At 42.1% G+C, this 12828-nt stretch overlaps 1 protein-coding gene and 1 long non-coding RNA gene across 3 annotated transcripts in view; one reads left to right on the top strand and one right to left on the bottom strand.

Moving 5' to 3' along the window:
• Positions 1 to 367: 367 nt before the first annotated feature.
• Positions 368 to 4770, bottom strand: LOC130604901 (uncharacterized). The gene is made up of 3 exons (XR_008973552.1): positions 3779 to 4770; positions 1476 to 1632; positions 368 to 497 (listed from the first exon to the last, which is right to left on the bottom strand). It is a non-coding gene; the product is annotated as an uncharacterized LOC130604901 (long non-coding RNA).
• Positions 4771 to 8628: 3858 nt separating this feature from the next.
• The window catches only part of PLCL1 (phospholipase C like 1 (inactive)), a 208882-nt gene continuing 204682 nt past the window's right edge, over positions 8629 to 12828 (top strand). For both annotated transcript variants that reach the window (XM_057419828.1, XM_057419830.1), the window contains exon 1: positions 8629 to 9005. In XM_057419828.1, coding sequence (XP_057275811.1) covers positions 8733 to 9005 — 273 coding nt within the window. In that variant the 5' untranslated portion in view covers positions 8629 to 8732. The remainder of the gene's footprint in view (positions 9006 to 12828) is intronic.

Raw genomic sequence — 12828 nt, forward strand, 5'->3', positions numbered from 1 at the left:
AAAGAACCAAGCCATTCTAATTTTGCCCATTGCAATGTTTTTGTTTCTTTTTTCATGCACATGGTAATTTACTCCATACACGCAGTTTTTCAGATTCACACAAGACAGCTATTTATGTTTTAACAGTTGCCTCATTTATGGGGGAATACTTGTGTATATCCCTGCACATTTCTGTTGCTTCTCTAGCTAGTATCTGCTTCTCAAAACTTGTACATGTAAAGTGAAAAAGAAGTATAACACAATTGCTATTGCTTAGAAACACTATTCTGAGTGATTGAACATAGCAGTAAAATCACTTGGTCTTGTTCTCTCCCACAATATACTGTATAGAACTGCGTGGAACAGTATACCAACCTACCATCTACCTTTCTCCTGCAAGTGAAGAGCCTCTATAGCTGCAGCCCCAACTGGCATCACTTTAAATGGTTATGAAGATACCAAACATATTGAGAAGTGTTGTCTTCTCCAGTGTTTTCCTTCCACCTTCACATGAGTACCTAATAGGAGTCAAAAGAGAACTGAGGTAGGATGAAGGCAGCCAAGTACAGGAAGAAAAGTTTATGCTTGGTCTCATATGCATTATGGTTTGATTTACTTTCCATGTCAGTTGATTGAAATAAATATGGAATTTAATGGTAAAAAGGAAAATTGCAACTGTAAAATACCAGTTGCAGAGATGAAAGCACTGTGTTTCACAGCCTCAGACTTTGGTATCCTTTTTAGGCACTGATACTGGTTTTTGATACTTATTAATTTTAGAGAAATACGCCTTGCAAACTTCAATGGGCAACACTTCATAATAATCTACTTGTATAATGAAATAGTGTATTTCACCTGGAGGTTTGAAATAGCTATACAATGAAGGCCCCTTCCTCTGAAAATTTCTATTATTATTCTATTCTAGTATTATTGAATATGTAGGAAGAACAAGAACTCAACGGTGTGATTTTTAAAAAGATTTGTGAATCTTTGCCTTCTTAGCACTAAATTTATTTTTATGTAACATCAAGAGATTTTTCCATATTAATGTTGCCATATGTTAGAATCTAGCTTTATAAGGTCACTTATATTGCCTGTGTGAATGATTAGAGGATATTTTCTCCTTTATTTTATAATTGTTGTTACTTTTTTTGCTAAATTTGCAATTCACTTTTTTCCTGCATATTATAGAATACAATCCCAGAGCATTTGTGAGCTCCGAGATATTTTTTACCTTTTGCCTTCCATTCAAATCAAAGGTTTCTATGTATTTGGACCAATAGGTAATTTAATTTTTTTATTATTATTATTTGTAGTGTCTTATAGGAAGAAATTAAACTATTCTATGATTCTATGATTTTGGCCACTATAGACCCATGGATTTACAAAACAAGAGACATCATTATTCCTTTCATTTTCCCTGTCATCCCCCAAATCACAAACCTTTGAGAAGTGCTGCTCAAGTGCGGTTCACTGAGCCTCATTATGTTTAATACCTGCTCATAAAAACACTTCTTGGCATGTTTGGACATCACACTTGAAGAGCGCATATGGGAAAAATCCTGCTTAATTTTAACAGCAGCATAGCCTGGAGTGTTAATGCACTTCAGTTTTTCACCTTCCCAAATCTTGCCACTGAATCTGACACTACATCTGTGATGAGATGAAGAGAGGGTAACTGCTTAGAATTAGAGGATTCTTCCAAACCATAATGTAAATATCTGTCTTTCTAACTTTGTTCAACACAGGTAGAATTTTTCACTTTTATTGTGGATTTCTTTGTAAATCTCTGCATTTGGGCATAAAACTCTCCTGGCCTTTTATTTGCAGAATGCTTCACTTTTGCTAATCCTGTCGATACAGTGGGAGTTAGTATAGGCTACGAATTTTAACTACCAGCTTATTTAACCCCACTCAGGAAAGATACAAACAGTGCTTAAAAATGCTTTCAATTTATGCACATTAGTACTCCCACAGTGGCAAATTTCAGGAAAATAAGCTTACATAGATTAGTCATTAGCCTTTCTTTTCCACGACCTCAGAATATCTTCTAACCTGACATTAAGGAATAAGAGATTTTGCAATAAAAGATTAAATATCCTCCATCCCTGATGGAAAGTATTTTGAATCTTCTTAAATTCTGTTCAATTAATGCCAGAGAGATCCAAGTAATTTTGAGGATTACATTTTAATCATAATTAGAGATATTTTAATTTTTTTTTTATTTGAGATGAGTTTTCCTAATTAATTCAGAGATATGGGCTAAATTTGCATGCATGAGAAACAAGAAGACATAAATGTAGCAGGTTTTCAAACCTATCTACTTAACTGCATATAAGCTTCTATTTAGAAGTGGTATCGGGACTAGGACAAAGTCTGCCTATAACTTTAGTTCCCATATAAAAAGGGTAGATTTTACATGGTACCTGTTCTCTGCTCGCCTCTGTTACCTCTTTAAGCTGGTGTAGAAGCTGTCAAAAACGTTGCTGGGAAACACTGCTCTGACTTTTTTTCATAGGAAACCAGCTTTCTTTAAAATGAGTCAGGTATGGGTATAGCTCTTCACACTCTTTCTTTGGGTAGCCAGTCAGGCACAGATAGGAATGTACTGCTAACACTGACATACTTCGGGTGTACCTTGTGGGGGTTACTTGGACTGAACTAAGGCTTTTCTCAAGTAACCCCCACACAAAATGCCTATGGTATGGACATCATGCTCTCAGCACCAATGCTCTCCCTGTAGAGATCTACTCCTATTAGATTATTTGATGCTTTTTCCATTGTCAGGAGCCCCCAGATATAATTCATGAATAGTCTTTTCTCCTGATGGAGGGGGCTAGTGCATATAGCCTCAGCGGTCCAGGCTGCACCTGATTAATTTGTTTATAATTCAACCTAGTTAAGCAATGAAAAATCTTTCAGAGAGAACACATTAAGAAGTAGGTTGTGTGTCTGATTATCAGGCAGAATAGCCTACATTCCATGCTTGGTATATGACGAATTTTCCTCCAAAGCTTTTAACTGCCTGAAAGGTAGCAACAACTACAATTAGATTTCATTGCATGTGTCATAGCCAAAGAAATACTAAGAGGAACAATCAGAGGAGTTAAGAAAAGCTATGTGAAAATAATGGTCATTGGTAAATGTTCTCATTAAGCAGAATTACCACCTACCTTAAACAAGAGCCATTAAGTATAATTAGACTTGAATAAGAACTCATATGTAAGACTCCCCCAAATCCTCACAATAATTTGTTATAATGTACAAAATATGCCTTCTCTTCCCTCCTCCAAACTTGAGCAAGTAGCAACTAAGCATGGGAACTTGAGATAGCTTCACTAGTTGCACAAATTCTATCTATATTTCAGCTAGGTTGTAGCACTACTGCGGAGATTACCTGATGCTGTCTATCAAAAACCTTATTTTCAATTATTTAACTTCCCGAACTTTGATCACTTTGGCCAAAAACTTGAAGAAGGATGTACAACTCATTTTGTGACTCTTCACGTAGGGGAAATGAATTGTCAAACATCTACCCTTGAAAATCAGAATAGGAAAAAAAGCATGCTTTGATTATTTACAAATCCAAACCAACATGTAACATTTTACCATCTTTCCCTAGAAAAAAATGATTTACCTGATGCTGAATTTGGTATAAGAATCACTTCCTTATCAGGGGTGTGTTCTTTCCTGCCTTCAAAATTTGTTTCAAATACTGTTACTTGCTATGCCTCTGAAAAATTTGTTCACAGAATCTCTGTATCTCAGATTTTACTCCTCTGTTCATGCCAAGCATTACCTAGCCCAAGCTCCGTTCAGTCTTCTCTGCAGCTGTGGAGCAGTTTTGCTGTATCATGGTCAAAGTCAACTAGCAGAGCCACGAGCAATGATGTTCTCTTTCCTCCTTGCAGTAACCCATCACTATGCCCAGGTTGGGTTGAAGGAAACTCAATTGAACGCACAGTGCCAAGAGCTGAGCCTGCTGGAGAGGGAGCAAATGGGTAAAGCAAGTCCATAGCAGGAGCAATGAAAGAAGTACTGTGATTGGTGGCAAAAAATGCCACAGCCATGCTGGCAAGGGTGTCCAGTAGTGCTCTGAGATCTCCTGTGCTGAGGGGTCCATGGCAGCTGGTGAGCAACAGATAGAAGCAGTAACTGGGAGGATCCAGTTAGGGGAAGGAGGGAGAAGAGAATTAAGTGCCAGAACACCTTGCTACAGCTTGGAGGATGAGGAGGTGGGAGGCAGTAAAATGTCATATCTGGAGGAAGGTGAGAAGAACTGGGATAGGACTCAAGGTGAGGAAAGTGGTCTCATTCACAGGTCTCACGCAGTGAGAGAAGCCCTAGTCCTATGGCATTTTACATGACTGCAATGTTTGCACCAAAGGATGTTAAACTGCATTGAGACCATGGACCTTCACTCTGGTGTTGGCTAGTTTTTTGGGTGGCTCTTTGCAGTGTTAATATTTTTTTTTTTCATGCACTGACCTCCATATAGAGATCAATACATTCCACTCCAAGGCCTGTGTCTTTATAGCAAAAAGTGGCTGTAAAATAGGATTAAACATGACCTAACTGAGGTGCTGGTTTTACCCTTTCTCATACTTAATTGGTGTATCTGTTACGGCAAACAGCACTGCTAAAATAAAGGATTGTTCCTTGGAGCTAAGAATTGTCAGGAATCTTCCATAACCAGAGTGTTCTAATTATTAAAAACACCGAAATAGCCTGGAAGTACTATCAGACAGTGAAAAGAATTAATCAGTGACTTCAGCTGGAACAAGAACATCATTAAGATAGAGGCATATCACAAAAGTACTTCTTGCTAAGTTAAAGAAGACACAACATTTATACTATCTAAAAAAAACATAAGATGTCTAAGTTCAGTTAGGCATTTTCCACAAAGGAGGAAAGAAAGAATTAGCAAAAAATTAGGAGGCATTGACTCAAACAGTGTAAACATTTTTTTTTTTAAATCTAACAAAAATTGAAAACACACTATATGTTTTAAATGAAAAATTACGACCTTTTGACTATATTTGCTTTATGCTGACTTGAATTTGCTGGGGTTCTTTCCAGTCTAAAAACTTTGTAATAGTTTTGTAGGCAAAATATGATTTGTGGTTGTCTTGCCAAAACCCGAGTGAAGCTTAGCAATGAGTGTATCCTTTTATGAATAAATTATATCATTACTATGTGGGCTTTTTTTTTTTTGTTTTATAATATCATACTGAGGATATAATAGCACAAACAGACACAATAACCACCGAGACTTAAAAAATCACTACTTTTAAAATTACCTCATTTAATTTAAAGAATTTTCTCATCATAGCTTTGCAAGTTTCATTAATTTGAAAATGAATTATGATTTGCTATCATTGTGAATGCATACTTGAAAAATTGCAACTTCTTCCCTATAGTTCTTTCCCAGTCTTGCATATTAGATGTTCTTGATACAGGAAAAGATGTCAGTTTTCACACTTCATTGACCATGATCAATTGGTACAGGAGCACCACTTTCAGCTCCCAGTAGAAAATTTAATTCTAAAAGCTTCCCAAAATGCACTGTCTAGGTGGAAACTACTGGCTTATGTAAGCTATACTGCAGCACAGCTCCAAGACTACAGTATTTTAATCTGTTTTATGACACAAAATACGCCCACCAAGGAACAGTTGGGTGCCTCGAGGATGGAGTAAGTTGAGCGTACAAAAAAGCACATTAGACAGTGCAGGCATTTGCTGACTCATATGTTAAGGCAAACACAAATAGATGTGTTTTTTTAATCTATCATCTTGCCTTTCTTAGCTTGAGTGAATTCCTTGACTGTTTTGGAAAATCTGTCCCTGTCATTAAATACATTTATCACCAAGCAACCTTAATTCTTTTTAACTTTCTATGCAAACCTGTTAGTGTAAATCTTCATCTTGTTAACTTTATTTTTTTTTTTAAATTAGGTATCAAGTAGTATCAAACCCAATTGCTCTTTTCCTTCATAATTCGTGGTTCTCCACATTTACAAACAGAAGCATCCATACATGTGTAGTCAGAAATATAGTACTAAAAATGAGTCAACCTTTTATTCTCTTCTGGAGAGAAGTTTAACTAAACTCTCTCTTAGCTGTACCATGCATAATTATAAAACCTGTGCATTTTGTGAACAAAACAAATATGATTCGTGTTTCCTGGAGGCTTGATGTTTATGAAACTTAAAATCTGTAGCTTCCTTATAGACCCTTTTCAGATAATGGCTTCACATGTCAAGGTTGTAATTTAAGGTGAGAATTAAATGATCTTAATTTTTTTATTTCAGCAGACAAATGCATTTAACAACAAATACCTAATTTGAAATGTTTAAGACATTTAATCTTTAACTATAACATCTTTAGTATGTTATATGCATCTGCCAGTGCAACATGCTACAAATAGTTTCTAGTGGATGCAGCAGATTCCAGCTATGAGGGTACTTTGCTGTTCCGAAATAATTAAACTGGCGATTAAACTTCATACGGTTTCACAAAATATATTAAAAAGCTGCGACATATTTCTACATGATATATACTCTCTAATAATATACTGCATGGTAATTACCTTTTCCATTGCCTTTAAATTAGTCTTCTTAGGTCAGGCTGTGTGACAGTATGTCAAGATGTAGCTAAAAGCTTTTATTAGTTCTTCCTCCCCTCCTTTTGTTGCAATAACTTAATATCATGTTCTCTCTCTTGTACAATGCAGGCTGGGGTTGAGTCCTCTCTTCTCTTACCAGTCTTTTTTTTCCAGGTTTTTTTTTCTTAAGGTAAATGTTTCTTCGATGTGAATATTTTGTATCTTTTTTCTGGGTTAGTTATTTTCTGGCCTTTTCACTGAAAAAACCCTCCCAACAAGACAACTGTTTTATACACGTATCATGACATTTCTTACATCAAATTTAGATGGAAGCTCATGGGAAAAAGAAAGCTCAGTGGTATTTAGTTGAATATGATAAATGCCTCTGTAACCTTGAAAGAAGTTCTGGGATTTTATATGGAATTGTATATTATACATTGTGTACATATATAAAAATTCACATCCTTTAAGTGGCAATTATGTCCTGAAGCTAGGCATTTGTTAGTTGCTAATGACTGGCTGGGGTAAGGAGGTTCTTGCTCTTTCCTGTTTAATCATTGACTGCCAACAGGTGCCCAACACCTTCATTAGGAAATTACTTTAGAAACCAAAGAGAAAGGAAATTTTCCACTGAGTCTTACTGCTTTAAAGCCGATAGCTAATTTTGAGTAGTCTTATGCCTCCAGTGACTGTCAGCATGCCCAGCCCTATGCCTCCTATTTTCCATCCTTCAATATAATAATCCCTGTTTCTCGACTGCCTTTCCTGCTTTCCCTTCCCCACACTTTTACCCTCGCTGCAGTCCCCTCTACCCCATCTTTCCCGAGATGCTCACGTAGATAACCTCATTATAACGAAACCCCACCTGGAAAACTGTGAAGGGCAGCACCACGCTCGTGCTCGTACTCACTCTTCACGGCTCACCACAGCTCATGGCCTGGCTGCCAGGAGAGAGATAACCCTTACCGGAGGGCTCCTCCTCGCCTCCCGTCCGGGACCGCGTTGCGGGACCGGCTATTCCGGCTCGGCCGCTTCGTGCCGCCAGGGGGCGGTGTTGGCTCTGTAACGGCGGGCGCAGCGCGCCGGCCACCCTGAGGGGCTCGGAGCTGAGGGGCGCGGCGGTGCAAGCGCTGCCCCGGGCCGGAGGCCGTGAGGGGGGGGCCCTGAGAGGAGCAGGCGGCCAAGCCACAGGCCGCCTTGTTTCGGGCTCATTTTCAAGCGCCGGAGGGTCCCAACGTGAGTACCTCGCTGCCTTTTGTGAGGCGCCCCTCACGCCTCATCCCGCTCTGCTGACCCACCCGCAGCAACCGGGGCCTGGGCGCGTCTCCTCCCACCGCCACCATCAGCGCAGGGGCGGCAGCGCTCCCTCGTAACAACGCGCCGGCAGCCCGGCACCGTCCCTTCGTCTCCTCGGCTGAGCTCGGCTGCGCTCCCAGTGCGAGTACCTCCAGGGGAACTCCGCGGTTGCGCGGGGTTAACATGAGCCTCTTTTCCTCACAGGCTGCCCCAGCCCTGACACGGGTGCTGCCCCAAAATGCACGGGGAAGCATTGACTCGGCTGTCCCGGCACGCACACGCGCTCCCCACAGACGGTGGGGGGAGAGGAAGAACAAAACGGTCCCTCCTGCGCCCTTTCTCTCGGCGCCGCGGTGGATGCCATCAAGTCCCACAACTCGCCCTGCTCGCTCACCCCCAGCCCTACCTGCCCCTCAGCAGCTCGCCGCCGCGCACCGCCCAGAACGCCCATCCAGGCGTCCCGCGGACACGCCCCTCACGAAACCCATTGGCTAGCACGGCGCCCCTCGGGGGGCCGTGGCAGCGCTGAGTGGCTCAGCGCCCCGTCTGTCACCGCCGCCTGTCAAAACACGCCCGGCCGCTGTCACAACAGAGCGGCGCCGCCGCCGCGGCGGCACTTCCTGCGCTCGCCCATCGCGCGGCGCTTACCCGCGCCCGCCCCGCTCCCCGTGGTCCCCGCACTGGGGGTGCTGCGGAGTCTGTGGGGGACGGGCATGGCTCCACCGGAGAAAGTTGCCGCCGCCGCCGCCGCCGTCGTGCCGTGAGGGGAGCGCCGCGGGACGCCCTCCGTGTGCGTGTCCTCCCACCCCGCCTTCACAGCGCACCGGAGAAGTTGACACCGCTCGGCGGGGCGATGGCAGAAGCCGCTGGCAGCAGAGAGCAACCGGCGGCCGGCCGGGCTCCCCCCGACGCCGCTCATCGTGCCGAGGAGGAGTCCGAGTCGACTTCGCTGGACGCCCCAGCGGCAGCCGCAGGCAGGAGGCGGGAGCGCCGCAGCGGTGTCTCGGCCGTCGGTACCGCTGAGCGCTTCCCCGGCGGCAGCCTGGGGCCGCCGGCGGCATCCGACCCTGATACTTCCTTGCTGGAAGCGGCCAAGGCCACCCCACGGAGGAGCAGCATCATCAAGGTGAGGGGCGCCCCGGCCGCGAAGTTTCCGCTGGTCCCGTCTCCGGGTTGCCCCGGCTGAAGTCGCTCTCTGGGATCCGCGGTGCGGCTGTGGCCGGCAGGACGGGAGCCGGGCTGGGCGGAGGTGTGGAGGGAGCGCGCCGGGGCGGGGCTGCGCGCAGCTGCCCTGCCGGCACAGAACAGGGGCGACGGGGTTGCGGCGTTGCCTTCCCGGGGCCCTTCGGGAGAAAGGGGCGTCTCCTGATCGAGTGGTTGCTAGAGGGGGTCGGGGAGCGGGTCCTGGAGGTGGTATGTGGCGAGGAGCTGAGCCTGCCACCGCTGAGGGGTGCCGAGGTCCCTTCCCGCGTCCGTGAGTGCCCCGTGAATTTCGCAAAGGGGCAGTTCCCCGCAGAGTTGTGAAGTTTTTGTGTAGCAGGTCGTAGCTGCTCCTACTTAATATTCATGAGGCACCTGGAGACAGAATGAACTGCTTCTACTGTGATGGTTTTCTTTGCTCTTGAGTTGCAAAATATGCAGTGTCACAAATTAACAGAAGGCGTGTTTGGAGGCTGACTGTAGTACAGATTGCTGTGGAGCAGCGCCGTGTGCTTAACACCCTTTATGTGAAATTAACAGGTCGGGTGTGATCTTAAAAGCCTGTGCCTTTGTTATAAGCTGATGAAGAAAATGGCCTTATGATTGTATTTATCTGTGGGCTTTTTGTTTGTTTGCTTGTTTGTTTTTTGCTTGGTTCTTCCTCCAGTTTAATTTTTAAGAATAAACTACGTGGTTTCCAATTAAATAGCATCTCCTTGCAAGTACCGTAGGCTAATTACTAGTTTCTGAGGAGATGATGAATGAAGTCTCCTGGGCATACTTAATTTAGCATATGGTCACACGTGATCCTCGTGTAGTGATTTGCACTTGGAAGGCATCGGGAGAGCTGTGGAAAAGAAGCCTTCACTTCTGCAAATGTGTGAAGGTACTGGGTTCTAGCTCAAGGCAAGAAGCAAAGAACACATGCTTAGCTCTCAGAGCTTAGTATCTCCATTCAAAGGAGGAACAGATAAACAAAATATTTGCGTTTTGCATTTTAAAGCTTTAACATTCAGAGGAGACAGAGGTGGTTAAGTGCAAAAGAGCCTTCAGGATCCTTCTTAAGTTTCACCTTGAGATATTAACCCAGTAAGCCCAACAAAGCATTGAAGTGTGGTTTTAGTCTCCTAAAGGCATCCATTGGGTGTGATGGGAGTACTTCCAATCTGAAGTTACCTAAATGCATAAATGCTTTACTGAATCAGGACCAAAGTTCTGTAAGTGTCCTGGTACAGAATGGTATTTTTCTCTTGGAATTGTGTGAAGGTTTCAAAAATTGAAAATACACTATCTTGGATTTAAATTAAGGAACATTGTTTTTACAGATTATGCCAGTTTTAAGTTGTAATGAGTGGGTAGCATTTTTACTACAGGTTGATGATTTAGCAATACTGCTGAGAGTGATAATGATCTGTCTTACAAGTGGAGGAAATTTCTTGAAATACATTCTGAGATGATGTTTCTCAGCAGAGAGGTTTCTGATAGAGATAAGAAAGTATTAATGTGATATAAGGAACTGGCCTAATCTGAAATACTGGATAAACTCAGTTTCCTGTGCTTAGGAATGGTGTATTCAAACTGGAGCACATTTGAAGAAGGGTAAGTAGGATGGGCTTATAAGGTCAATGAATTAAATACTGTATGAGGGAAAATTTGATTTCTAGGACAGCATTGCCTTTAGAAGTAAGGATGCCTATGAAGACATCCTTTCTGAAAACTAGAACATTATTCTGATCACTGTAAGGGTCTGGAATGGTTTTATGATAGAAATGGAATGAAAAATACTACATCTTAAATTTAGTTGCTAAACTGATGAATTAGATTCGATAACATGGTTGAGCCTGATATCAGGTATCCAAACTTGAGGATTTGCAGGCTACACATCTCTAAGACATGCTGTTGGGACCCCATGCAGAGCATGTTTATTTTCCCACAAGGTTGTCTTGGTGGCGTATAAAAGTCTTCCGAATCGCAGTTCTCCTCTGGCATTATTCCAATGGAATGGAAATACTTTTAACTTGGAATAGGAATTAAATAATTTGTCTGCATGTTTCAGGAACTTCTGATGTCCTGGGAAATGTTCATCAGGTGTTGAATGCAAATTTCAGATGGAATTAAGGTTAAAAAAAAAAACAACAAAAAAACACCAACTTATTTTACCTTCTTTTTTCCAGGACTTTTATGTTACAGGAGTTCTGTTTAAGCATTATGTGCTTTTCAGAGGAATGAATTTTACAGTGTTTATTTTACTCTAAAAGGTCTATGTGGTCATATAAATCTATAGTCGGAATAGTATTTCATTGCTTTCTTTAAACCGAAATAGCAGCTGAAACAGGGGCTTTAGAAAAGCACACTAAGTTGTTCAGTGAAGGCAGGCTCTTGCTCTGCAGGAATTGAGTGCTTTTGCCCTATTTTCCCATTTCCCTACCAGTTATTTAAAGGTGTCCTTTAAGCACGAGTGGTCTCACGGAATTAGCAAAAATTTAAAACTCTGTAGATTTAGATGATCAAAGGAAACTTCTAACAGCATTTTTTCCTAGCTGTCTTCTAGAACTCTGCAAGTTTCAAGGTTAGCATCTAAGAAGGCAATTCCAGTGGAAGCCAGACTTGCTTACATTGGAGTGTTTTGGCATCCACAGTGGAACTGTGAAGTATAAAGGACTGAACAGGGACTTGCTTTAAAAACCTTTCCTGCAGCAAATTACATTTGGTATACACAGCAAGTAAAATATGAACCCTTCTAGATAATCTTCAGTTCATTCATGTGCTCTATATTTGGCTTTAGAGACAAGAGAACTCATTTATGTAAAAAGAACAAAATGTAGCTGGAATATTTTTATTCCCCTTTTGCTTTGCTAATGTTCCCAGCTTTGTAGATTGAGGTAAATTTGAAATAACATTAATGAGAAACAGTTGTAGCTGCCTTTGTGCTTTACAAAATTCCCCTAATACATGTGCATTAATTTTTAGGGGACGTTTTGGTTTTGTTTTATTTCTCTTTTTTTTTTTTAATGCAAGGGAAGAGGTAAGTTGTTTTACTAGAGAACTGGAGCAAGAAAGGAGTTTTGCCGTGAGAAGCTTGAAGTCAGTGAAGTACAATGGCTGGGAGAGAAAGTTAAAGGTCAAGAGAGTGTAGAACCTGATCCATTTTTGAAGAAGCCTAAAGATAGACCATGCATTGGGTAAATTATTTGCCAAGTGTTTTCATTTTCTCTTCTTGTGAGCAATCCAGGGCCAGTTGTTTGCAAATAGTGTTAATTCCAACCACTTCTAGGTCAGGAGAACTGAAGACAGTACTCAGAGAACTGGTTTTCTTTTTTTTTTTTTACATGTAGTGCATTTCAAGCCTTCCTGTGTGGGGTTCTAAACAGAGTTGACTGATGCTGTTTTCCTTCTGGCATGTTCCTTTTGACATTGCTGTGTAGAAGCATTTTAATGAAGGGGTAGGAAGGCTGTGTAATTTGTTATGTAATGCCTACTGAAATATTTTGTAACTTTTAACCAAAATATTTCCCTGTCAGTTGTTCCCAGGCTCCTCTCTCTGCTTTGGTTGCATGTAATAAAAACTTTTGGGACCATGTGGGTTTTTCCTTCCTGGATCTTTGTGTCAAGATACTGTAACAGATAACGCAGTTCTGCATTATGTTGGTAGCAGCAGATCATCCCCGTGAAGTGAACTTGAACTGCAGAGTCAGGCTTTAACTTCAGTCACTGTAGAGCTGTGAGACCATTCACTGAAGCTCTTCCAA

The sequence above is a fragment of the Pezoporus wallicus genome, unplaced genomic scaffold (assembly GCF_028554395.1).
Source record: "Pezoporus wallicus isolate ANWC-B61680 ecotype Strahan unplaced genomic scaffold, APGP_CSIRO_Pwel_v1 contig_4710, whole genome shotgun sequence".
Taxonomy (NCBI): domain Eukaryota; kingdom Metazoa; phylum Chordata; class Aves; order Psittaciformes; family Psittacidae; genus Pezoporus; species Pezoporus wallicus.